This window comes from Sander vitreus, chromosome 1 (genome assembly GCF_031162955.1).
Source record: "Sander vitreus isolate 19-12246 chromosome 1, sanVit1, whole genome shotgun sequence".
Classification (NCBI taxonomy): Eukaryota; Metazoa; Chordata; class Actinopteri; order Perciformes; family Percidae; genus Sander; species Sander vitreus.
The window spans coordinates 20,307,596-20,334,767 of NC_135855.1; the positions used below are offsets into that span (position 1 = coordinate 20,307,596).

Here is a 27,172-nt window from a genome sequence, read left to right on the forward strand (position 1 = left end):
TATTTGAGTTTATTCTTAAAATTTGCAACTTGCAGGTTGATTGATATTGGATCCTTTTTGTGACTTTGTGTGTTATATGTGACCATCTGCCAGCTTATGTATAAGCAAGGCAGATGTGTTTCTTGATTAACCTTTAAACACTGTTTGTTGCTACACCCCTTGTTGCTTACCCCCCTTAATTTACTGTTTTCAGTCAAATTTGACCAGACAGTGGACAGTTTTAACTGCTCTTATTTTAACATAAATGCCAATAAAAATGACAAAAAGTATTTTTAATAGAATATTTATTGTAAAAGAACCTTATTAGAACATTAACATCTACAACGTGTGTGTGTGTGTGTGTGTGTGTGTGTGTGTGTGTGTGTGTGTGTGTGTGTGTGTGCGTGCATGCATGTATCTGTGAACATTGGTGGATCACATGCACAAGTGGTAACATGACTCATGAACTTTGTGTGAGTGTGTGTGTATCTGTCGGTTTGCGGGTGCGTGGGTGTGTGTGTTTCAGTGTGTGCGTGCATGCATGTGTGTGCGAACATTGGTGGTTCACATGCAGAGGTGGCAACATGACAACATGAACTGACAACATGAAGTATGTGTGTGAGTGTGTGTACATGTGTGCGAACATTGGTGGTTCACACAATGGCAAATTGCAGTCATGGTGCAGTGTCCTTGCAAATGGAAGCTTCGCACCTGTGAATGGGTACACAAGCACAGGAAAGTTGTAGGAGTGTGTGTATGGAGATGTCTTTTATCTCCTGGATGAAAATTATACTCTTTCCCATTCATTTCCTATGGCGGTCATTTTTGACCGTAAACAAAAGAAGTGTGACTAAGTTGATTGATCAAAATTCAAAGAAAGTAGTCGCAATGAATGTTATGTGTTCAAATGCCTTTAGTGAAGGATACCATAAGGTCTTTAGGCAATCTGATGAAAAATGCCATATTTATGGTACAGGGAATGTGTAAATCGGTCATTTTTGACCAGAACAGTGTTAGAAGGTTAAGTCCATTTTTTAACCACCATAAGAAAACTTCCCTCAAGGAGGCTACTTCTGGATGTGGAAAAAACTGTCCTTGGGGCAAAAAATGAAGTTACTTCCTGAAATCTTTGGTGGGGCGGGATCCATGTCCTGGCTCTCCTCCTGTTTCTCCTCCTGTTCATAGGGTTTTCCCTCCTCCGGGATCCTGATACGTGGCTGTTTGGGAGAGCCGTGGTGACCTACTGTGCTGCAGCTAGCGGATCCCTGCCCTGCGCAGCTGGAGTCTGCTGTGAATCTCAGCCTTGCACTGCAAGCCTGTCCTCATCAAGCAGTCCTGGATGGCAGGGACACACTGGTGCAAAGACTGCCGAAACCACAAGGTATTTTAAACATACAATATCACATGCATGTCGTTATTTAATGTTCTCGAGGGTTTCTGGCCCTTAACGTTAGCACTAACTTACTCAAACTGATGCTAGTTTTAGCAGGTATCGTTGATTTGCAGTGATTGCTTGTGTCGGAGCTAATCTCTAGCAGGCTGTGAGCGTCAACATGGCTCTGGATGGATGTTTACCAGCTAACATTAGCTTGCTAACTTTTATTCACAGAGTTAGCTAACTAGTTCAGTATGTCGTCAAAAGCACGGATTTCAGTGTAACGTTAATGCTGCATTGATTGTCAGTTGAGGACTTTGGCGTTTTAATTTTCAGTATATTTATTAGATTATGTGATAGTTGAGAATATCTCACTTCATCCAATCCACTCTGTCCTGCTAACTGCCAGACAGGAAAAATGATGAGCAGCAGACGCTTTCAAACACTAATAAATCTCTTGCAACCTTTCTGGAAAATGTTACTAATCATTTGCATTAAGGTTAATGATACGTAAACCTTTAACTGTAACGTTACCTCGTACGCATGGCCAGATATCTAGCTACAGGCTGCTGCCAAAGGGAAGCAACCACTCACTGGAATCTGGGGTTTCTGGACTTTTCTTTACCTGGCACAACTTCACTTTTAACACAACTTAATGTTGCATGTGTCAGCAGCCTCCAGTGTTGCCAACTCTTTTCCAATTAAAGTAGCTAGCACCAGGTCCAAAAGTCGCTAAAAGTAGCTAGATGACGTCATACGTTCATTTGCATATTCGTGACGTCATTACGCAATCGTTTGCATAAAGCTTAGTGCTTGTGTCATCAAGGTAGATGGCTGCTCGTTGAGAATAGTAAGAACAAGTCTCCAATAACACCACAAAAAGTCGCTAGATTTGTCGGTAGTCGCTTTTTAAAAAAAAAAAAAAAAAAAAAAAAAAAAAGTCGCTAAGGGGGTCTGAGAAGTCGCTAAATCTAGCGACCAAGTCGCTAAGTTGGCAACACTGGCAGCTGGTCAGCAGTAGCGCCGTGATTGAAAAGTGGCTAATGCAGTGCTACATTAACTTTTTGTTGCACTTCCTTCTTCGGACAAGTACATTTACTCCATTTACCCCATTTTGTTTACACCTTTCACTTGTCCAGGCACAAAAGTAACTTTGACTATGACAATTAACTAAATTCATGCAGAATTCAGACGAACAGTTGGAAGCATCCACACAGTGTCAACATATAGGAAGGAAGGAAAGTCATTATCAAATAATCATCTTTGACCTGTCTTAAAAAAAAAAACTAGATAAAAACTGACTTTCCCTTTTTAAATGTCTCAAAAAATGAGTAAAACCATATGAACCTTTGTATGGTCATAGTCAGGGTCATTATGAATAGGAAGGAATCCATTGGAAATTTCAGTTAACCTGTTTTTTTATGACCTGGCACATATACCATTTCCTATTGTTAGCCTAGCCACCATAATCATGTAGCCAGTCTTACTAATCCATGACAGAAATGTCGAGCCATCTAACCAAATAAAACTATATAACATGTAATCATCACTAATTACACATTAAGACTATCCGAAGATGGATCATAGTGAGAAAATACCCTGACATCTCTCATAGCTATGGTGGTAGAAAACCGCGTATGCCATGCTCATAGCTACCTGCTACTCATTCAAAGTATTTATAATATGCCATATGCCTGGTCATTGTTTCACGATGTGGAGATTTATATGATGTAATGTGTGATCGCGTTCTACTATTAAAAATGCCAAAAACAATACAAGTATTAGTTTTCTCTTTCTGTTATGGATTAGTCAGACTGACTACAGTGCCTAGGCTAACAATAGCCAGCTATGGCTAGCTTAATTAACTTTGGGTATATTGGCAATATATTTTTAATTACTTTACTGTCATTGTCACTGACAGTGGCCTACCACTTTCAGATTTTAATTATTTATTTTCTCTTAGACAGTAAGGAGTAGAAAACATTATATTTAAGCTGCACTTGCTGTTAAACGGTATGTGGCGGTGGAACGCGAGAGGCGCCAGGGATACATTATCGCCATACCATCAGTCACTTTCGATCTTGGTGTCACTCCCGATCAGAGTAACGACAATTTACATCTAGTTGGATCAAGCAAAAATGCAAGCAAGCTGGTTCCAGCTTTTCAATTTCATGGAAATGTTGCTTTGTCTTGCGTGATATAAAATGCAGTGCGTTTGGGATTTAGCAGTCAGACTAGATAAGCTATTTGAAGACCACCTTGGGCTTGAAAATATTGTGACAGGATTTTCTGATGACGTTTAATTTACCAAACTACACACCAGATTAATAGATCATGAAAATAATTGTGAGTTGCATCCTTAATTAAATGCTTATTTAAAATGTTCATACAGGTTTGAGAAGGCGCAGGAGAGGCCTGTTTTTCTGAAAGTGTGCTCAACTTGCAGCATTACTGGGACATTATTTTTGGACCGTGGGACGAATGAAAGGTGGAAGCTGTAGGAAGCCCAGCTGGGCTTTAGCTGCTCTGTTGATCCCAGTTACCCTGCTGATGCTGACCTCCAGGGGGGCATCAAGCAGCCACAAGATGACACAATCAGCTATGGCTCATGCAACAGCCACTGCTGCAGGACCCAGCCCCAGCTTGACAGATTACCTCCCAGACCTCCGGGCAGTAGCAAACTTCTTATACAGCGAACATGCTCATGTTTGGCTTTTGTCCCTGGTGGGCTCTGTTGCTGTTGGCCTCAGTGGGATTTTCCCCCTTCTTGTGATTCCAATTGAAGCTGGAGCAGCCCTTAAAACAGAAGGTAAGAGATGGCAACATGTAACCTACACATGCCTGTGAATTACTCACAATACTATCACAATATTTTGCTTATGGCAATAATGATAACACAACATAGACAGTTCTGTAATATACAGTATTTTGCAAGACATTGATAGTGATACTTATGATAATGATATCTTTGTAACTGAAGAGAAAATATCCCCTCTAAATCATATCATTTTTTGAAAAAGCAGGAGGCAGTCATGTGCTGTATCTGTGTACTGCATGACGAGCTAGTCATTGTTATATTAGCCTTAGTATTTATAATGCATACATGTCAACATGGACAAACATGGCGCAATAGAAATGTTAAACCGCTATACACTGACAAATGACTGCAGTGTTGAAAGCAGAAGAGTTCAGAAAAGAAAGTAAAATAGGTAAAAGAAGTAAATATTTCTGTCTCATTAACTCGTTAACTATATACCTAAAATTCCAGCTCTGTAGTGGCTCCCTAATACTGTAAATCTCAGCTCTCCTCATCCCCTAACACATTCCATGTGGTGGATGTTGCGCTATTACCAGATAGATGAAAACCTTCACCTGCTGGTTGCACTAGATGAGAAGTCAGACGACCACAAAGTTTGTTGGCTTCTTCCTTTGGGGACCTTGAATGTCTGTACAAAACTTCGTAGGAGTTAAAAAGCATTGAATAGTTGATGTTATTTTTGTCTGGAAATGAAGTGTTGTGCAGACCGACATTGCCATCCAGACACTGTAGCAGACAGTAACGCATACTGATTATGCCCAATACAAATACCATATCTCCTCTTTTAACCACTCCATGATGACAGCAGTTTCATTTGGTTGATTTTTGTTCCTTAACTTATGCTTGAACACGTGTGTTTCAATACACCTATTTGAAAAAGAAACATGAGCGTAAGCGCTTCAATAGTCTCGCTTTGCCAGACCCTCCTCCAAAGCGCCCTGGAGGAGGGTCTGGCTACTCCACACAGCATTCAGGGATGGGAGGAAAACGTGCTCGGGTTTATTGGCATTTCTTTAAACCAATCACCATCGTCTTGGTCAGTGCTAAGCGCTGGAGAAAAGCCGTGGTGCCGCTGCAAAATGGGCTCGGAAGGAACTTGTTTTGGTGGAACGTGTGTACGTTTTAAAAGTCGTTTTAGTCATGCAACAGAAAACTCAGATTGGACAGATAGTCTAGCTAGCTGTCTGGATTTACCCTGCAGAGATCTGAGAAAAGGTTAACCATAGTCCTCATAAATCGACCAGAGTTTAAAATGCCAGCACAAAGGAAGCCCAAGGCAACAGATACCCGGCCTAAATGAGTGAAATCCGGTGGCTTTTCCGGCGGCAACAGAGCAATCCCGGAAGTGGAACGTCAAGGATATAGACTAACGCTGCAATAACCAGGCCTAAGTTACTGTAGGTCAGTCAGAGGCCTGCAGTCTCTTGAGTGGCTCCACCCACATGAACGTGGCATTCCAGATGTATTTTAGGCCGTGGGGTTTTCAAGTGCAGTCCTAAATGGAGGTTAGTCATTACTGAGGAAACTCCTACAGCAGTGCGGAGCACATGAGTCACTCAAATGTTGGTGTGTGCGTGTGTTTGTCATGAATTATTCAGAAAAGGTGTCATTTAAAAAAAATAAAAATAAAAAAAAAATCTTATTTTGTGGCTGTGATCTCAAGCCAAAATGAAATATGTCACTACCTGGCCTACTCTAAAGTCAGTGACAAAAAAAGGGAATCACACATGAAATAAATTCTAAAACAATTACACATACCTTAACCAAATTAGTTGGGACGAGAAAAGAGAGGTTAGCGAAAAAGCCACTTAAATAGGCTGAAGCCCAATTTACTCGGGTGTATGAAGTTTCCGTATGTCCTTCCCCTCTCTCTCCATTGGCTCCTGAGCCAGGGCGTCACAACCACATGAAATCAATATACAGTTCTTTATTAAACACACTATAATTTTCTCTCTCTCTCTGTCTCTGTGTTTTCTAAGCTGGTGGCCAGAAGCTGAAACAGCTCTTGAGCTTTGCTATTGGTGGTCTCCTTGGTGATGTATTCCTTCACCTCCTTCCTGAGGCGTGGGCGTTTTCTGGCTCTTCAGGTGGGTCTCCTCTCCAACAATACCATCACCACCTTTTGTATTTAAACAATTTATTATTTCTTTGACCCCTCTTAAGAATAAGATATTTCTAGTAGAAATTGGCTGGTATGAAAGTATATTATTACTGCTTTGTTGTCTTGCCTTACTAATAGTCTTCTAACATATAGCAACAAGACCGGGTATGTCAGCGAACTTCATTCAGGAACAGTAGTTTTTCAAATATGATATCATTTTGAAATATATTAATCATGCATTACATTGCTTTCAAACATAAATATTTATTTTGCAATGGGATTGCATTAATGTATGTATTTAATCCAACTCTTGGTTTTAGTTACTATAAACCGTGTTTGTTGCACTCGCCTATGTTGTAGCTCGGTTGTCACTTAGTGCATTTGCTCACTCAGTCTTATGTACAATCTCTCTGCTTCCGTCCTAGCTGGTAAACACAACCACTACATGACCCAGGGCTTGTGGGTAATCGTTGGCCTGTTGTCCTTTCTCCTCCTGGAGAAGATGTTCCAAGACCAAGACGGCCACGAGGACCCCACTTCAGATTCAGACCTGAATTCTAACTCTGCTGTAAGTGTTGCAGCTGAAAGGAGTCTCACTGCACACAGACGTGTTAATACAAGCCTTCACCTTTTTTTTTGCTTGGTCTGTTAGTGCTCGGTCTGCATATTTGTCAGTGTTATCAGTGTTTTGGTGACTGTAGCATTCAATAACCTACTGTACAACCGACCTACAGTATCAGTGATCTCCTCTAACAGGGAAAAGTTTAAAGGAATACTTCAATATTTTAATTCTGTGACTCTGGGATGTTACTGTGCCTGGCTAAGAAATAATCCAGCACATAACCCCTATAAAACCACAAGTTGTTGTTTTAACTCAAGGTTTTTGCACAGACTAAATAAATTAGAGATAAACATTTTGATTAGGGAGATTTAGAGGCGCTAGGAGGCAGATTTTGTTAGCTGTTTCCCCCTGTTTCCAGTCTTTGCTAAGCTAAGCTAACCAGACAGACACAGGGCCCTATTTTAACGATCTGAAACGCAAGTATCAAATGCCAAACTCAAGTAGCTTTGTGGGCGGATCTCCGGCGCTGTTGCTATAATACCGGTGGGATAAATTACTCTAAAATGGGTTGGTCTGAAGTAGCTACATTCTGAAGTAGCTACATTACTCATAGGTGTGGGTTTGGCGTAACATGCAATAAACCAATCAGAGCGTTCTCGCACATTCCCTTTTAAAAGCAGGCACGCTTGTTCCATGGCGGATTGCTAGGCACGCTCTTAATACATCCATGGGCGCACGCCAGGAGCGGTTCACAGCCGAGGAGACAGACGTTTGCTATTGATTTTTCTTTTTGTCAAAATGTAAATAAAGAAATGTCACAAAAACATACATTCCGATGTTTTGGGCTCACTCTCACTGAATCACGAGGTTATGAATGCATGGTGATATTTTTGCAATGTAGTCTAACATTAGACCGAGATGACCTCACTATAGACGATGCAGCTCTTCTGTCTCTCCTCTCCCGTGCTGCTGCTGGGGCATTTGGGTTAAGTGGCATCGGCACATGCAGTTCAACATCACATCTCCTTAAGTCCTCTAATATTTTCTCATTTATATCATCAACACATCCATGATTCATGGAAATGTGTAAAACAAGGTCATATTTTTCCTTGTATTTATGTATGGTTTGCAAAAATGGGAACTGCTGGGTCCGTGAGTTGAGAGAAGCAAAGTGTATGTGCAGTGTGCACACTCTACATTACGGCCAAGCATGCACTCTTAAAATAGCATCTGAATAACGCGCCACTGACTTTAGACTAGGTTTTTCCTGGTCTTTGGCGGAACTGTTTTCTGAAACTGCAAAATAGCACTAGGGAACGTTTGAGCCGGAACACGCCTCCTCTTTTTGCTGAACTGCCCCTGGGAGCGCAAGTTCATTCCCTAATTTACCGACATGAGTCTGTGGAGGGAAAAGTCCGCTGTGCGTCGGGTGCAAAATAGGAATGATACATGCGTCGATGTACAAAGTCAATTGCGCTGGGTGCAAGATGGGGCCCATAGAGGTTTCAAACTTCTTGTCTAACTCTCAGGAAGAAAGCAAATAAGTTTGTTTTTTTTACCCAAAATGTCAAACTGTTCCTTTAACATCTTAGTATGAATAATTATGAAATGTATGTTTATCAATGAGCAAACTAAACCACATGAGATATTATGTCTGCTCTGTACCACAGCTGTTCAGATTTATTTATGAAAAAACTGTGTTGACTAGTGTCAAAATGAATGCTAATGAGCATCAAAGTTGAAGTTCATTGTTTAGTAATGATATTATAAATAGTGTAACATGAAATTTGACCCTGCAAGATTGACGAACGGAATTTTTTAACACATGGTTTCTTTGTAGACGATGAGTGGGTGGTTGCAGTATGTTTTGTAAAGGCCGTATCATTCTCCCTCGTCTTTGTATTGCCAGTGAGGGAGAAGATTGGAATCCACGGCTCAGCTCCTCAATGGTGTCTATTTATAGTGCCGGGGTGAAGCAGCTACTTTAGCCATTTCAGTGTCCACAGGAGAGCACTCAGCTTATAGACAGACACAACAATAGAGCGTGACAGTTTGGGAAAGACCGTTCTAAGTATTTGTCCTTTTACAATACTTTGTGTTTAGGCAAATCTTACCAAAATGTGCAAAGACTGTAACAAGCTGAACTTCTTTTAACTTGAATTGGGTCAGTGTGTTGGATGGATGCATCAAATGTGTAAAAAGCAACAATGGTTGATGTAAAATGCAAAGAAGAGAGTCATTCACTTTATATTATTTCCAGGACATTTTAAATTGGGTGTATTGCAGCAACACTTTAGCTCTTACCTGTTTTACCACAAGAGGAGATTGATAAGTCATCAAGCTTTATTTCCTCATGCTTCAATCATAGACATGGAGCAAACATGTCCTTGCCGCAACCAGAAGACAGCAGGCTAATCGCCTCTTCCTTCATTTTAATATCAGTCTAAATGGCAACGTAAGTGGTTTCAGATTGAGGGAACAAGGAAGTTGGGCTGTTCTCGGAAAATGGAGGCTATAGCCTGAAATAAATCTGTCTCTTCTTTTGTCTTCAAAATATAAACATGTTGAGCAGTGTTGGAATTTAAAGGTAATCTGTTATGTCTGAAAAATGACGCAAAAGTACAAGTGACTGCTTATTACACGAAAATAATCAGGACTTTTTTCACCAGCTGTTCTACTGGCAGGAGGTGAAAGCCTTTGGCACACAGTGGTAGCAACAATAAAATGCAAGTTTATTGCACTGTTAAACCCAGGCTACCATTAACTCACTTTTTTTGTAAGACTGGTGTTAGTGGCTAAGGTGTTTGTTTATTTTAGGGGAGACAAGCCCTTTCAAGTTAAAAACATATTTCTGATGGTGGACACTAATGGTAATGGGAACATAAAGATTATTTATAAGAAAAACTTTGGAAAAAAAGAGGTTGGAGTTATGGTGCATGTGGGGGACAAGATGTTCATTTTCGCCTTATTTTTCTTCCTTGTTTTTCTCCCCAGCCACAGTCTAATTCAGCTTTCAGTGGAAAGGCAGTGGCAACACTCAAGACTGTGCATCATGCTGAGTCATGGAAATCTTCCAAGCAGCAGAGTCTGCAGGAAAGATCAGAGAAAATCAAGGTAATTCTGACAACCAAAACATTTCCCAGTTAACAAAAAAGACAGAAAATGATCTTCTTTTTTAAGACGCCACTATAGGTAAACGCTTGATAGGGAAGAGTTTATGTAAGAGATGCATTTTTTGCTTCTTCAATCCTCTAAACTAATAAATGTCGTTTAGTTAATAACCAGCAACATAGTTGGCTCAATGAAACCAAATCCTTTGCACTGCCTTGCACATTACATATTTGCACTTTTTCTTTTACATATATTTATATTTTATCTTGAATTTTTAGCCTTTCTTTTTCATTTTTCTAATTCTTATTTTTCACACTAGTCTTTTAGCACGACCTGAGGAGCACACCACATTGCATCTCACCTGTGCAATTGAACAGTGTATTACACCAACAACAAAATTGACCCAGAAAGGTGTGGCACATCACCAGCAGCTGCCTTTTGTTTCCTGAGAGGAACGGATCATTTTCAGCCTCATTTTAAGGGGGTCAGACTACAAGGCTGGGAGTAACTTTAGCTGACACCACAGGATCTATTTAGTCACCAAAATCTCAACCTATAAAAATGCATATTGGATATTAAAGGACAACTGATCAAATTTAACCAGAATTGTATATTAAAGGGGAACTATGTTTTTTTTTTTTTTTTTTTCACTTTAACTGAAACAACTTCGGAGTCATTGGAATGGTTATATGACTTTTTTTCAAGTTGAATGGTGGTCGTCTCGCTTCCCCCTAGCGCCTGTGAGAGGAAAAACCACCCTTGCAACTTTCGGCCGGCGAGCTGCCAGCCTCAGCATCAGGAAGTATCGCGTGATATCAGGTCTCGCGATGTAGCGAATTGCTTCACGGCACTGCACACATACGCCCATTCAGGAACCGGCTAACAAGGTAGCGATGGAGTTTTTCACACTATCGTCATGGCTGAGCCGGCAAAAAAAGAAGCAGAAAGCTAGGAAAGCATTATCGGAGGAACGGAGAAAGAGGAAACGGCAGACTGACCGAGCGAGGAGTCAGACACAAGTAAACCTAGGAGCTGCCAAATATCTATTCCAAAGCTGTAGGGGGAGCTCTATAGAGAAACCTGCGAGAAAACGGCAAAGAAATGGCCAAAACTGCATAGCGCCTCTTTAAAAGAGAATGTTGTGACTGATAAATAATTACATTCCTGTTGACCATACTTCTTGTAGTTTTGACCAATCAAGAACAGTGTGAGTAACAGTGGCATTATGTTTCGTGTGTCACAGATAAGTGGATACCTAAACCTCCTGGCCAACTGCATTGACAACTTCACCCATGGACTGGCAGTAGCAGGAAGTTTCCTGGTTAGCAAAAAGGTAAGAGGCTTTGATAATCTCAACAAGGAAATAAAATACTCTTGGAATATCTATATTTCTCACATACAAAAAAAAAGAAAAGATTTTCATCAATGAATAAGGGATCGACCGATATGGATATTTTTGTGCTATTTTTCAAATACCTATTTTTCTTTTTTTTTTTCCATCACCCTTAGACGATGACCGATACGGGCTGCCGATTTTCTTGAGCCAATACTGCTTTTGCTCCCTCAATTTACATCATAAAAATGTAAACCCTGCCACACTGGGTTTGTTTTTCGGAATCTGCTCTGCCATTTCTTTAAAAATAATAAACAAAAACACAGATAAGTGTCACTTCTGCAATCATCTTACGTTCATATCACCCAAATGATGTGTGCAATGTGCATCATATGGATCTGTGCACTGCATATAGTTAACTGTGCAAGGATAAAAGGCTTTCATCAACCTCTACAACACAGCCTTGATGATGCATTGCTTGCTGACATATTATAAGCACCCACATTCTTTCACCCTGTTCTACATTTAGAGTAATATGTAGTATGTAGATTAGGAAGTTGCTTTGCTTTGTGGTGCTCCGTTTCTATGTCTTCATTTTTCTCTTGGATAAAGGCACAGTCTAGAGAATTTGTTTTATATTAACACAGAATTCCAGAACAAATTACAATAAAGTTTTGACACTCAGAATGCAGCTTATCTAATTCATGTTTAGTTATTTCATGCAGTCAGTTGTTGAATCAGAAGTTCAGACAGTACATTTCACAGTGAAATGTCTTTTAACTGCTACCTAGCAGTGAGGGAATTGTGTTTATAAAAAAAAAGAGTGCAGTTATGGATATGGGGCTCTAGCTATCAACAGTGTGTAAGCAGAGTTTTGTGCTAATAATGTTTACATTCCCAACCACACTAGCTTAACAAATGACTCATGCCTGAGAATGTGATTACATTCACATTGAGTCCTCAGCATGCATATTTATTATACATGAGCTCTTGGTCTTCATTAAGGATGATTGCGGGGGAAATAGCTCCCTGGGGTTGCAGACCAAATTAGCACCCAATCATGAACTGACAATCATTGCTGATAAATGTAGTGCATACACTGACACTAGGCTGTCTATCATGTCAACATTTTAGGATTATTAAGAAACTTCAAGTAACAGTTATCGTCCTCATTGACCGACCCCATAATTATTATTTCTTCTTGACCAACAGCCAAAAAAACCCAAAATGTACTCAATTTATAATGATGGAGAAATGTGATTGTATAGTGAGGGACTTGTAGATGTGTTAGATGCTAATAATTAGTTTGGGGAAACGCAAATCCTGACCCCCCATAGGAACTGAATAAGAGACTGGTTTTAAATGTCCATTCCATGTAAATATTAGGCTACATCTTCTATATTTCTTGTTGTTGCACTTCAAAGGCTGAGTGTTATGCAGGTGAGCTGCAAAATGGCCAAGGAGGAGCGCTGTAATACTGTACCTAATGAAAGCAAAGGGCACAAATGTATCTGGGGAATTTGGACACAAAACGCCTTCTGTGTGAGGGCAGTGTTTGCAGAATCACTGGCAGAGCAACAGACCTGTTGTATCAGCAGTCCCACAGTCTTAAGAGGACTCAGTAGACATTCATTACAGGATACAACAAACGTTTTCACTTTAACACTTATTCTTGTTGCATCATCCCACAGGCTTGATCAGAAAGGTGCAGTAACATGTATTTGCATTGCTTCACTAGGTTACTGTATATTTGTAGCTGTGGGAAGGAGAGAGTCCAGCTGGAGAGACATAAGGCTAGCAGCATGAACTATGGATCAATGTGCCAGAGAGGAAGTTAACTCGATTTCTCAAACATACACATACAAGACATCTCACCGGTGTTTTCTGTTATTTCTCATGCACATTTATCACAATGTGACTTTGCCACATTGAAATGCTGTGTGAAGATGATATGGATAAACGCAGTGTTAAATTAATATGAAGAAGTTCAGAGATCACATTTTTTTAAATTCTGAATGTGCCAATGAACATAGAAAAATGTGATGTTTTATTAGTAAATGGCACTTGAGGATATCGGGATATAAAATTTGTGAATTCCCCCTCAACAATCAACAAAGTCATAAAGTGAGCTGGGCATTGCTAGTACCGTAGTAGCTTCATGCGGCTTAAACTGCAAACCACATTACATCATTCACTTTTTTTGGCCCCACCTTACCGATTTTGAACTTCTTACATCTCCCTGCTTCCTGGACTAAGGTTGTTGTTGTTGTTGTTATCATTATTATTATTATTATTAATGTTATTATAATGGCATGAGGCTTCATTTTGCCTTTGTTTTGAACTGAATTTTATTAACAGATTTTTAAATACTAATATTGACATACTAATACTTAGAGTACACATTTCTCATTATTATAATAAGGTCTTTGGCTTTAATCTCCTAAAATACTTAACTTTTGAAATTTTAACATTTAAGAAAAAGAGTATGCAGAAAAAGTTATTAAGCCTCATGGCCCTTTTTGCCTACTTTTTAATCGTCTAACAAATAATCGGCTTGAGCTTTGAGTTGTGCGGAGATTACCTCATTCGTTAACTTTATTTTTAGACAAAACTTAAAAATCTCCAATTAGGGCTGCAACTAACAGTTATTTTTATTGTTGATTAATCTGTTGATTTGTTGCTTGGTCTATAAAATGTCAGAAAATGGTGAAAAATGTTGATCGGTGTTTTCCAAAGCCCAAGATGACGTCCCCAAATGTCTTGTTTTGTCCACAGCTCAAAGATGTTCAGTTCACTGTCATAGATGAGTAAAGAAACTAAAAACATTCACATTTAAGAAGCTAGAATCAGAGAATTTTGACTTTTTTCATAAAAAAAAAATGACTCAAACTGATTAATCGATTTTCAAAGTAGTTTTACTTAGTAGCAATTAATTTAATAGTTGACAACTAATTGCAGCTCTATCGTCAATCGCCTTTCAGCTACATGGGATTTGTGTATGGTTATGCTCTTTACACAATCGATAGGTCTCATAATGCTCTTCATGTAGGATTCAAAAAACTTTTAAGGACTTAAAGAACTGTAAAGCTGTGACAGCTTAAAGCAGCTCAAAGTTTATACTTTGTCTTTTACATTTTTTTCTCTTTGCACTATGCACTGCAGGCTGAACACACATAGCGTAGCACTCAACTCAGGTGCTCTAAAGCAGGGGTCTTCAAGGATGTTTAGACCAAGGATCCCTTAGCTGAAAGAGACAGAGCAGGGACCCCCCTACTACATATATTGTATAAAACTGAGCTGCATATTAAACTGGGTGGATGGATTGCTATTTACACATTATTCATACATCATGTTTTAATGTAAAACATACATGTGGATGGCACAGGGTTACATATTAATGTATGTTTTCAGACATTTTAATTTTTGAAAAAACGTTTAGAAATTAGCAAACAATTTTGCGGCCCCCCTGGAGTAACTCTGAGGACACCCTAAGGGTTGTGGATCCCCTGTTGAAGACCCCTGCTCTAAAGGATGAATTTGTCATACATCTTCCCTTTTTGATACTACAGAGCACATTTCTTGAAGTAAGACAAAGCAGTGTTAATGTAACTTTTCTTGCAGGTTGGGTTCCTCACCACCTTTGCCATCCTGCTCCATGAAATCCCCCACGAGGTGAGATTACAGAGTCCTTGGTTAAATTGTACAATATCATTGCTGAATATAGAAATTTGAGGTTCACTTTAAGGTTTGGTGTTTGCATAGCAGAAAGTACATGGGGTGAATCAGACTGCTACAGTGCTTGTGAACACGTTGAATGTTTACTCATTCCTACACTGTGTGAAATGTTATCGTTTGCAGGTGGGAGACTTTGCCATTCTGCTGAGGGCCGGATTTGACCGGTGGAGTGCTGCCCGCTTGCAGCTGTCCACGGCGCTGGTTGGTGTCTTGGGAGCTTGCTTCGCTCTGTGCGCTCAGTCACCAGAAGGCACAGGTACTGTAAGAGCCTTAGTATACATACCGTATACATACATGCAGTTGCCAGAATGACGCATAAGTCTTTCCTACCGTTTCTAGAAAATGCCACTGCCTGGATATTGCCTTTCACCGCTGGAGGCTTCCTCTACATATCATTGGTGAATGTGCTGCCTGACCTGCTAGAGGAGTCCAGTTTAAGGTATGCATCCTTGTGAGGATTACAAACACAACATGGCCCCCTTATAAAAACATGGCTCCATAGCACTATAGTAGGCACAAACTCCACAGGGTACCTTTTAACCTGTTCTGTATTGTGGGAGTTGTGACAATGTAAGAAGGCCGTTTACGATCAAATCTTTGTATATCTTGTTCTGTGGTGTGGAAATAGGCAGATGCCGTATTTCTTTAATGTCCTTAAATCTGTCTGAATCTGTACCCTTTGTTTTTCTTTTACCAGGCAGTCCCTATTGCAGATCATGCTCATTTTCTGTGGCGTGGCTGTCATGGCTGTGCTCTCTGCAATTGTTGAGTGAACATGGAGGAAAACCCCCTCTCGCCTTAACCAAAAACTAAAACTCAGCATTCTCCACCAACCCCTTATATCTGGTACCTCTCATTCCTAGGAAACCTTTCATTACATTACACTAAAACAAATAACTGACAGAAGAACGGCACTTTACGGATTTCTATTATGACTGAAAGGAAGACCTTCTCGATCTGCTGATGGGGTATTTGTGTGGACAAAATGTGCCAGGCTTAAAGCTCAAGGGAATTGATAGGGTTTGTATGGATCTCTGTTACCAAATTGTCTTATATTGTTTATCAGACAATCATTGTTTTGCACACACATTTACACAGGTACACCTGATGTACCAACTCCACAGAATAGGTATTTTTATACATCTACAAGGACCTTTTTTCTTTAAAATGTATTCAACCATAAATTTTTTAAAACATTGTATGTATTGTTACTGTTTCTGATGTAGCTGCTGCATATTTATTGAAAATTAGACAAGCAATGTATAGTTTTATCAGACGTGCACCACCACTTCATCATTTTGTGTTATATGAAATAAGTGCCAAAAAGTCAGGATGGTCTGCTACACTAGTGACAGGTCTACACCAAAGTGTTTTGTATCTTCTCTGCACCTTTTGATCTTTGCTTAAATAAATAATTGTGATAAAGTTGAAATTAATTAAAGACAAATATTGCTACTATTTGTTAATATTCAGTTTTGACTTAACACATTTTGAGACTAGGGATGGATAACATCAATTTATAAAAAACGTAACCATGCAGGATTATGGATAGCATTATGTTGCTAAACCTTTTGGTGACATTTTCCACCCCTGAAGAAATAAACTAATGAAACGAATGTCTAACATCTATATAGAAGGATGTGCTGTTTATCAACTTTATGTCAAAAAGACCACATGTACTAGCTCAGTGGGATTAAGTTATCCTGATATTGGTTGGTAGACCTGTGTGAAGGTGCTGAGGCAGCGCATCGCTGCACAAAAACCTGTACACCGTGTGCATATGTTTTCACTGCAAATATATGCCTAAAATGTCATATGGCAATGGAGGGAGGGGGGTATTGATTGTATGTTCACACTTGTCCAATTTCAACACAGTCTGTTTGGCAAGCTTCTGTTGCCATAACGACTCCACCGTGGGTTGCCTTCCTTAGTCATCAGCCTGTGCTGAGCAGCCTATTGTCTATGGGAGCCGTCTTCGGTCACAGCACAGAAGGACAACAAACAACCACTATGTACACTGTAGTGTAAACACGAGTGACAAATAATTTATTCATAGTCAGCTGTGTTTCCAAAACTGCATAGTTTAGTCGTGTTACATTTCTGGAGTCTGAATTAAAAGGTCCGATCTTGTGGTCGACAAATATAACCGTTTGCTCAGCTGTCACAAAATCCTAAAATAATCCATCAACTTCTTGATTTAATGCCTGTGCTGAAGTCAACATGTCATGCACCAAAACTGTGATAGTCTCCAACATCACCCAAACTTTGAGTTTTGCAATCATGAAAACAATCAGATCGTGTTCCTGTGCTATCAGGAATCGTCTCCGATAAGCTCTGTAACAGATGGTCTGTCATTTACAGTGGCTGAGTTTAGTTTAAGTGTGAGTCCTTTTTATAAATAAGGATCTAAAGGTGCATGTTTGTGTAACAATTAGGCTTCCTTTATTAATCAGTGTCGGCATTTAATCAATTCAAATGTTTTATTGCTATGATTATAGTTAAGAACGGTATTTCCAAAGTAGCTTGTACAATGTTTACAATGTTATGAGAATTCAGTCAGAATATAACAAGCAAAAAAGAAACATTATTGTATACACCATATTGTAAAGTGACTATACAACTATATACATACATACATATATTTATATATCTACTAATTAGTATAATATAATGAAAGAAACAAATTAAAACGTTTAAAAAGATGTTCTAGGCAAACTATATACAGTATCTTGCATCTCAGACTAATAAACATTTATTTTATATAGCGCTTTAAAAGGTACTCAAAAGCACTTTAGATCAGTGTAACAACAACTAGATACATTTTTAAAAGTTGCCGCAAAACAGGATAGAAACAAATGAAAACGGCTAATTTGATTAATGGTTCTATCTTCTTACATATAATACATGCTTAATAAAAAGCTTTTAAATGCTTTGCTCCTTTCAGATGTTTTAAACTGATACAGGGTCTCGAACTGGATCGACAAATTTCCTTAGCAAACTTTAAAGTATTAATTGAGTCCAGAATTGACTAAACCTGCAACAGCTCGTATCCATCACTGTTGTATTCAAATGTATTTATTGCTGGGTTATTGCCCTTCTTTTTATCTTTACCATTCTCCTCTTTTAGCTTTAGTTTTGTATTTTTGTCTTAATGGGTTTCTTTTTTTGCCCTGTACAGAAGATCCCCATGCAAAAGAGAGTGCAGTACTCTCATTGGACCACCATGTATAAAAAAGGGAGTTTGAATTAACAATTTGTCGAAATTAAAACCATAGAGGTCAATATGCTTATGTAATTTTAGATGCTGACCTGTAACTTTGAATGGTAGGTTTGCATGATGAGTAATTTATACATTTTCTAAAATGTTATGTTTAATATTCAAACATATGAATACATGTCATAAGGAAGGTCATCTAAGCTGGCACTCATCTCATATCCATTAGGCTAATTGGCTGAGTCATAAAATCAAACACTGTAATAAAGTCACCAATAATATTAGCACTCATTGTTTATAGATACCACTTTGTTTTGCTGCTGTTTAAATTTCTAGGTAGGAAAATAAATAAAGAAACTGCATATGATTAAATCCTCCCTCCACTGCACCTGTGTTTTACATGTTTATCAAATCCAAAAGGTAACCTTTAAAGCATCACAAATTACCACTCCCCCATAACAGAGCAGCACTCTCCTGTCCTCCCCATCCCGCAACAACCTGGAGGAGAGAGAGCGCAACTACATCACTGCCCCTGCCTCCTCCTCACAGCGTTGGTCGCCATCCATCCCCTCTCCTCCTGTACCATAACAGATGGTGGGAACAACATTGCATCCACCGGGTACCACAACAATAGACCGCAGCATCCAGTCCAGACAACGCTGGCCTTGCACCATCATGCTCCTAGTGCAGGACTGCATGAGGCTGTGAGTGCCGTCGTGATTCATTTCACGCGGTACCAGCACCACCACGGCCACGGAGGAACCTTCTTGCGACTGTTTGGGCTCTCCATCGAGCGGGGGAAGATGGCCGCTATGAAAATATTAACAGGCACAGGGCTCTTCTTGGCTTTCTGTGCGCTCGGGCTGCTCGCCATGGCGATTTGCACCGATTATTGGTACGAGACCGACGCGAGGAGACATCGAGAGAGGTGTAAAAACTATGCCAACAAGCGAAACGATCCAGGGTACATCTACATTTCAAACCACAACCTCCCCCTCCAGATGCCTCCAAAGAGCCTGGAGAGGAAAGGTAACGGCCCAGATGCTGGAGCTCTCATCAGGGGAAAGCGGCACTTTCTGGCCGCTGCGTCTGCCATGGAGTCTCATTGCAGTCGTCAGTTTAACTCCACCATCTCCGGGCTCTGGAGGAAGTGTCACCGGGAGGGATTCGATCTGGAGACCGAGGACCTTATTTACAAAGGTAAACACGAGCAGTCTGGCTTCTCTTGTGTGCACCAGGCCGTGGTGCTCAGCGATGAGCTCACACCTAGCCTGACACAAACAGGACGATACAGAGGCCCACTCTCTCCTCTCACATTAATGTCTGTCTGCGTGTTCATTCTGCGAGTAATACAACTAGATGAAGATGTCTTTTATTAGAAGATTATGTCTCTTTTCTTCATTTGTATATTTCGCTGTCCATGGTGCTGAGTGAACTCCCTTTTGCTAAGTCCCTCTCTGTGATAATGGCTGCTCCTATATTTTCTGAACCCGTTTTGCATCTATAAGAGACTAAACAACATCGTGGGTTAATGTCATTAAACAGGGGATTTCATGCTGCTAATGAGGTTGAATCATTGACACATTTGGTTTTAATTTTGGTCCACAGCAGAGAAAACACAATGCACAGTCCCCCTCATTGAAAAACAATGAGAAGCCATATTTCAGGCCTCACTCGTTTTTGCTGTATCTGATCCAGACCCAACATCCTAAAACTGAGCAGATACACAAAGAGTGAAACCATGTGTAGAAAACATGGGCTTCACAAATTGTTGTTGTGATTATTGCTGTCAAAGTAGACCTCAGTTTACCTAAAAACAGACCAGTGAGTTTTCTCTTCCAAGCATTACACTCTGAAAATTGTCAACTACACCATGTTGTATCAAAAATCCATCTATGTTTGAGCCCGCACCTCTTTACCTACCTGCAAATAATGAATAATGCCATTTTATGTTAAGTTTAACCATTGGAATTGTTCAAATGTTTCTAAAATTAACAACACAAGGTCTATAGGCTCTGGAGCAAAATTAGTATAATGCTTTCAACTCTTCTTTAATCATGATATAGTGTAGCAGTGTAGAGTTAATGTGCATCAAATCAATTTATATTCACACATAAAGTGTACATAATGGCAATACAGTTATGTTTTTGTTTAACTGACTATACCTCTTTGTCATACAGGGCTAGACTTTATGGCAGTTAATCCAATGCAATACCTCTGCAACACTTACTACCTTAACGAAGCTTGTTATCTTACTATTGTTGTTGACATGGTGTTGATTTAGTTCTGTTTTAAAGTTTGAGGCTGTACTTTGTACTGTTTTTTTAACTGGATAGCATAAACTATGAAAATACGTTAAATGTGTTTGCTACTACCAGCTGCTACTCCTCTGGGTTATTATATAATGGAATCTATTTGCTATTCGTGTTAGTAGACCCAGACCTAAATACTATCTGTAACCTAATGTAAATGAACACACAATATAATGTAAATCAGCTTACTTAGCCTTGTCTGATTCTTAAGATCATATTAGTTCCTTTTCGATAATCATGCTTAGGGGCAATATTGGCGTCAATATCTGAGCAATTAATATCATATATTAACACTGTTTTCACAAAGTTTTTATAGCAGCCTCAGGGTTTAAAAGAGCGAACTGTATATAATACAGGTGTTGTAAAAGTCAAAAAAGGCAAAATACAGCTTTTGTCCCAGCTTTCCTCTGTCATTTGCCATGTTCAATACATTGGAGATACATTTACTACCATTTACGCATCATATTTTATGCTAGTACATACTGTATGTGATGTGATATGACATTTACGTACTGTACATAACACACATAAATGTACAACATAATAGTTAATGCGCATCTGTTTGAAAGCAGGTTGATCAAGTTTAAACTCATAAGAGAGATCAGATGTCAACATCCATTCAGATTTTTGTGGGACTACATTACTTTAAATTATGTCAGGGCTCTTACAGGCCAACAATAAATACACATCCTTGAAGTGATGCAAATTACAAAACTGTGTTCCGAAAATTGTTTCCTCGTGAACTTTGACAGTGCACAGATATAAAGATATTGTCTAATTATGATTACAATCTTGATGATCACAGTGTTGTGACAGCAGTGATGTCAGGAAAATAAATCATGCTGGTGTGGACACATTTAAGCACTGCTATGGTGTCAAATTAACACAAGTTTTGAACATATAGTATTAGTTATCACTCACACAGGTGTGCAGAGCACGTTTTGCCCACTATTTTGTCAGTTATAGTAATTAAAAAACACAGTTTCCTATGAATTGTGAAAGTTTTAACTGAAGTTACATTTTTCCATAACGTGAGATGTACAGTATTAAAATTGCAATTGCGCAAGCAGCTTGGTATAGGAAGCTGAATTGCTGATAAAAGATTATTTAGATGTACTGACGTCATCTCAGCAGTAAATGGTGTTATGCATGCAGTAGTTTCCATTTCACACATCAGTTTCATGTGTGCTACTAGCTTTAGATGTACCTCAAATGCCTGAATGTAGCAAGCTTCTATTTGGCATCACATGTTGGATTTTCTATACCAGAAAGATTTGTCTGAAAAAACATGAAATATTTGGACTAAAACGCCACCCTGATAATATAAACCTCTTCCTCCTATAGTAGCCTTGGGTGCCTCAATATTCAGATCAAAGCTTAGCAGATCACAAACCTGACTATGAGAAGGAAAGAGTTTAACAAAGTTAAAAAAAAGGTTGGACAAAATAATATGGAAATTTAAAATGATCAAACCATTGAGCTACTTATTAAAAAATAAACATGTCTGCCATCTAGCCTGTTGTGACATTATGTAAAGTACTGTAGAAATTCCCTAAAATATATAAAGTTGTTGTGTGTCTTTATGGAGTAGGAGCTGGACTTAAATTCTGAAAATACCTGACTCTGAATGCTTATTTTGAATTCAGTTTATTGCACTGACATCACATTCACTTCAAATCAGAACAATGAAGGTTCTTTGTGTAGCCTTCGGTAGAATAATTCATATTGTTTCCTAATCCCCCTTTAATAACAATGTAGGAGTGGTTGGGAACACGAGGTTAATAGGGCCATCTCAGTAAATTAAAACTCAGTGAGGGTGTAAAATAAATATTAAGCTTTTCTACCATGTGTTTATATTATTTCATAATCCCACAAGTTGGGCAAAGGTTCAGAATGAGATTTCTTCTTCATTTTCTCTCTCATATTTAAAGATGTTTGGTCTCCAGTTATAATTGTTTCCATCTTCTCTTCGCCAGGAATAATTCAAAGATGTACCCCAGTCAAGTATCACTACTCTTCGTCCATCCTACCACGAAATTTACCCATCAACATCACAAAGACCATACGACAGGATGAGTGGCATGCACTGCGTAAGTCTCAGAGTGTTTGTCTGTCTTCATGTAGTTGGTAAGACTTGTTGATTTAGTCACGGATTATCTGTTCTTTCACCTTTTTTGTTTACCCACGTTTATTGTTCTGCTTTCTGCTTCTGTTTTCAATAAGCAATCAGTTTAATTGATAATTTTAGCAATAAAAAGAGAGAGAAGAATAAATAAAGAGAAAATGTTGAGAAAATCAACAATCGAACATCTAATAATGGCCAATACTTCATTTTAAGTCTTATTATTCAATGTTGCTTTCCTCAAGGCACGACTTTGGGCCCTATCATTTCTCGACTATTGCATCTCCCTGTACACATTTCTCCAAAAAGTCTCTCTAACTCATACAAAATGCTGCAGCTCTGCTCTTAACTAGTTTAAAAAAATGTCACCATATTACACTTGTTTAAGCTTCTTTACATTGGCTACCTGTGGCCCTGTTTGTTTTGGCCCCCTTCTTATATCTCCGAGCTACTCTCCCCTTCTGACCAAACACGCTGCCAGACTTTTGATGCCCTGAGGAGATCAGGCACGTTGAATCAGTGCCCCATATTAAATCACTTCTCAAAACTCACCTGTACAAAGCTGCTTTTAATTCTTCATTCTCTTGCTTTCATATTTGTTTATTTTGTGCTTTACTTACTTTGTCTGTTTTAATTTTGAATTAATTTTTTTTGCAATTGCTTATGTAGTACTTGCTTTGGTACCTGAGACTTTATATATATATATATATGTATATATATACATATATATGTATATATATACATATATATATGTATATATATATATATGTATATATATGTATATATATACATATATATGTATATATATATATATATATGTATATATATGTATATATGTATATGTATATATGTATATATATGTATATATGTATATGTATATATGTATATATATGCATATATATATATATATATATATATATATATTTTTACGGCCCTTTTCCCCCACGTCTAGACTCATGGCCATAGGTTATCAGGTCATCACTATTAGGAAGCCATTAGCTTTAGTGTGGACATTAGGTCTGACAGATCAATGATAGGCTTGTGTTTCTTACTTGATATCCTTGTTCATAGAGAAAGAGTGAAGGAGTTGTTTGACTTTGGATTACATCAGTATGATTTTCAGTTTTTAAACCCTTTTTTTCAGCGTTGAATTTAGTGTTCTGCTCTGATATCTTATGTTTTAAACATGCTACCAAAGCCTTTTCTAAGCTATTATTCCTATTCTTAGTAGTATTTATGTATACCCATACTCTAAATTTCTCTATACCTATTACTGCTATATTGTTAGCAATTGTATCATTTATTGTAGCTTATCATGGGTAAAAGTTGGTAGTGGTACTGACTAATTAGTATACTGTTTTTTTAATAAGTGACCAGCAGGTCAGCTGAATAGGCAAAAATCTGAACTGTATCTCCAGATAAGTATACATCTCAGCATACATGAAGTTTCTAAAAAACTAAATAAAGAATGAATATGTATTTGGGTTTAATTTTAGGTTTTGTGTCAAAGACATTCATATTTCCTTTCCTATTTTCCCGTACCGTTTCTTTTTAGAAAACTTGCAAGGAAATGGAAAATCACGGACCCATAAAATAAAGTGTTAACCTCATTGTTTTTTAGTTAGTTCTTTGGCATTAAAATAAAAAGTAAAAATGACATAAGGGCCTATTAAGGATCCCACGTTTTCTGATTGACAGTGTAATTAAAGTAATGTTATAATCATTTTCAAATGAACTGGTGGGTTAAAAACATTTCAGTGTGGTAAATTGAAAGAGATGCTTCACCATCAGCTCTGCAGTTCGAGGGCAACAGATTCCAGCTTTGCCACAACGCAAAATTAGTAATTACCAATTCAAACAATATCTTTAGATTCATTGTTCAGTGGTCAAGTTTTCCCCTCTGCCTGCAGATCTAAGAAGAATGACGGCTGGCTTTGTGGGCATGGCCGTGTCCATCATTCTCTTTGGCTGGATCATTGGAGTGCTGGGATGCTGCCAGCAGCATGACCTCATGCAATATGTAGCTGGGCTACTATTTCTCATGGGAGGTACTGTGAGAGCACATATGTCTACACAAACATGCAGACAATTTTGTTCAATTTCTGTATTTATTTGGTGACAACTGAGAACATCTTTGGATATGCATGATATACTAGATGAATGTCCTGCAGTAACATGATTCATGTCCTGCAGTAAGATGCACAGCACATGTAGGAATTTAATAATCAAACTGGAACAATTTTAAATCACTGCTTGTCTCTTCCGCTCACACAGGAACATGCTGCATCATCTCTTTGTGCACATGCGTGGCAGGAATCAACTTTGAGTTATCCCGCTACCCCCGCTACATGTACGGCCTCCCTGAGGACATTAGCCATGGCTATGGCTGGTCCATGTTTTGTGCCTGGGGGGGCCTCGGTCTCACATTGCTGGCTGGCTTCCTCTGCACCTTGGCCCCCTCCCTGAGCACACCCGCTCGCACAACGACCCACAAGCCGAGGCAGGAGAATGGAACCGTGTGACGGAGACCTCGTGAAGCGACTGACCCACCGAACGCACAAACCACACCCTTCCAACCTTGATGTTTAACTTTGAAACAGTTTTTGTCTGATCACCATCTCACACCACCCACGACATTGCCATCTCCCTTCAGTGTTCAGTGTGCCTGAGTTGTGACAGAAGGAGCAAAGTAATGACAAACTTACACACCTAATCTCGAAAATCCCAGAGGGACCTCCAGGAAAACCAAGACTAACACCTACAGCAATGTATGACTGGGACATGGCTCTCATAGCTCAAAGAAGACATTGTTGACAGTTTGACATGCTGACTTTATGGCGATCTAAAGGTGACTGTTTTCTCTGAAGAGAATTTGTCTTAAAATGGTGCTCTCTTAAATACATAAAGCCACACACACTCCCACGCAGCACACACACACACACACACACACACACACACACACACCAGCACATGCTTTTCCACACATGCTCAATTACTCCGGATGAATTATAGGAGACATCCTCCAAAAGGAAATAAAAACACAGACATCATACCAGAGCATCTTGTCAGCATTCCTCTTTCAGTTCAGTGTTATTGTACGTAATGAAAAAAAAAATCTGGCACTGACTGCCCATAGCTTATCTTTAGTGTACCACACTAACTGATATCAACCATGAGCCCCAGGGGTAATGTCTGCAGCCTCTGCAGAGCACAAAATGGATCGATCAGCGTGGTCAGTACGATAAAATACACTAGTGGAGTAAATCTTCATTGAAAAGAAAATCATTTGATGCTTCTTTAAAGATTCTATATGTACAAATGCAACTCTATGTAGATCCAGATCATTGTTTGTGTAAAGTAGATTTTGAATAGGAATGTTTGTTTTTCTGTTTGTTTCGAGGTGATGATGGCTGACAGTTAGGAGAGGATAAAGAGTTACAGGGATCTATAGGAGCAGGAATCCATTATTGGATTCAGCAACGTAAAGGTATTTTGCGGTACCAAACTGACAGACACGACCCCGTTGTTTGCTGACGAGAGCAAAACTAGAAACCAAACTGTGGAGGAAGTATTTGATTGCTCCATTGTTTACCCTCAATATTGGTCAGCCTTTTTGTGTAATACAAGCAAGTTAAGCAAATTTTAAAGGAAAAAAAATACAACTTCAGCATCCCGCTAAAAACAAAAGCACAAATCATCATCTGCACTAAGTACAGTAACATAGTAACATCACACATTGGTAGAGGGCCAAAGTGTCAAAGTCTGGCCCAGTAACGGCTGAAACAATGAAACAAGCAGAATATGGAAGATCATTTATGAGATGGACATCATTGTTCCAATGCAATGCACACAGGAAATGGAGAAGCTTGTTTTTTATAGACGTGGATGTAATAAATCCATAAAACAAGTTTGTTTAAAAGTTCAAGATTGACGAAGGCATTCCAAATTTCCAGTTTGATTGATGTGTTGAACACATCTTGTATCATTTCTTGAGCAGTAAAACACATATTTACTGTGTACTAAGTTACAGAATGGTACACTGTGTATTATGTAGTATGAATACTTTTGTGATTCAATGGTTTGAATTAAAAATACCTCCCAATCTGGAATCAAAAAAAGCACAAATGGTAATTTCAAAATGACAGTATGCAGTAATGCATGTTAAAATCTGTATTCCTGTGTACTCATTTTGTGTTTTTATTGGGGTGCGCTCACACATAGAAAATGACTAAATGAAGTGTACTTAAAATCACAAGTATAACATGGTTTGATTTTTAAGTGTTGTGTTAATGGACAACATTTGGAATACAACAAAATAACGAATGAAAATAAAGTAATACATTCTTGGAAAAACATTTTTTATTTAAAATCGGAAGTGCCATTTTAAAATTGACAGTTGGAATAATGTGTGGTGCCCATTTTGAATTGTGTGTCATTAGTACGAATCAGTAAGATACACCAGTTTTTGTGCACTAACTTACAAAATTGTACACATTATAGTATGTAGTAT

The 27,172-nt window shown here is 38.8% G+C and overlaps 2 protein-coding genes across 3 annotated transcripts; both read left to right on the top strand.

Moving 5' to 3' along the window:
* Positions 1–1,140: 1,140 nt before the first annotated feature.
* On the top strand, positions 1,141–16,472 carry slc39a13 (solute carrier family 39 member 13). Of its 2 annotated transcripts, none has more exons than XM_078247412.1 (10): positions 1,141–1,360; positions 3,801–4,163; positions 6,152–6,259; positions 6,699–6,841; positions 9,830–9,949; positions 11,190–11,279; positions 14,901–14,951; positions 15,138–15,270; positions 15,354–15,453; positions 15,712–16,472. In XM_078247412.1, exons 2-10 carry the CDS (start codon positions 3,836–3,838, stop codon positions 15,785–15,787), a joined length of 1,149 nt encoding a protein of 382 aa, XP_078103538.1. In that variant the 5' UTR covers positions 1,141–1,360; positions 3,801–3,835; the 3' UTR covers positions 15,788–16,472. The 2 variants fall into 2 exon arrangements, with proteins under 2 accessions (XP_078103538.1, XP_078103531.1); XM_078247405.1 differs by having other exon boundaries at positions 1,142–1,360; positions 3,747–4,163.
* A 2,300-nt stretch (positions 16,473–18,772) lies between these two features.
* On the top strand, positions 18,773–27,039 carry tmem276b (transmembrane protein 276b). The gene is made up of 4 exons (XM_078247440.1): positions 18,773–19,428; positions 22,517–22,630; positions 24,573–24,710; positions 24,937–27,039. Exons 1-4 carry the CDS (start codon positions 19,032–19,034, stop codon positions 25,182–25,184), a joined length of 897 nt encoding a protein of 298 aa, XP_078103566.1. The 5' UTR covers positions 18,773–19,031; the 3' UTR covers positions 25,185–27,039.
* The last annotated feature ends 133 nt before the right edge of the window (positions 27,040–27,172 follow it).

Excerpts from the sequence above, each read along its gene's own strand:
- slc39a13 (XM_078247412.1), top strand. The coding sequence starts at position 3,836 with ATGAAAGGTGGAAGCTGTAGGAAGCCCAGCTGGGCTTTAGCTGCTCTG. Across the intron at positions 11,280-14,900 it reads GTTTCCTGGTTAGCAAAAAG|GTTGGGTTCCTCACCACCTT; the intron begins GTAAGAGGCTTT and ends CTTTTCTTGCAG. Across the intron at positions 15,271-15,353 it reads TCAGTCACCAGAAGGCACAG|AAAATGCCACTGCCTGGATA; the intron begins GTACTGTAAGAG and ends TACCGTTTCTAG.
- tmem276b (XM_078247440.1), top strand. The coding sequence starts at position 19,032 with ATGGCCGCTATGAAAATATTAACAGGCACAGGGCTCTTCTTGGCTTTC. Across the intron at positions 19,429-22,516 it reads CGAGGACCTTATTTACAAAG|GAATAATTCAAAGATGTACC; the intron begins GTAAACACGAGC and ends TCTCTTCGCCAG. Across the intron at positions 24,711-24,936 it reads GCTACTATTTCTCATGGGAG|GAACATGCTGCATCATCTCT; the intron begins GTACTGTGAGAG and ends CCGCTCACACAG.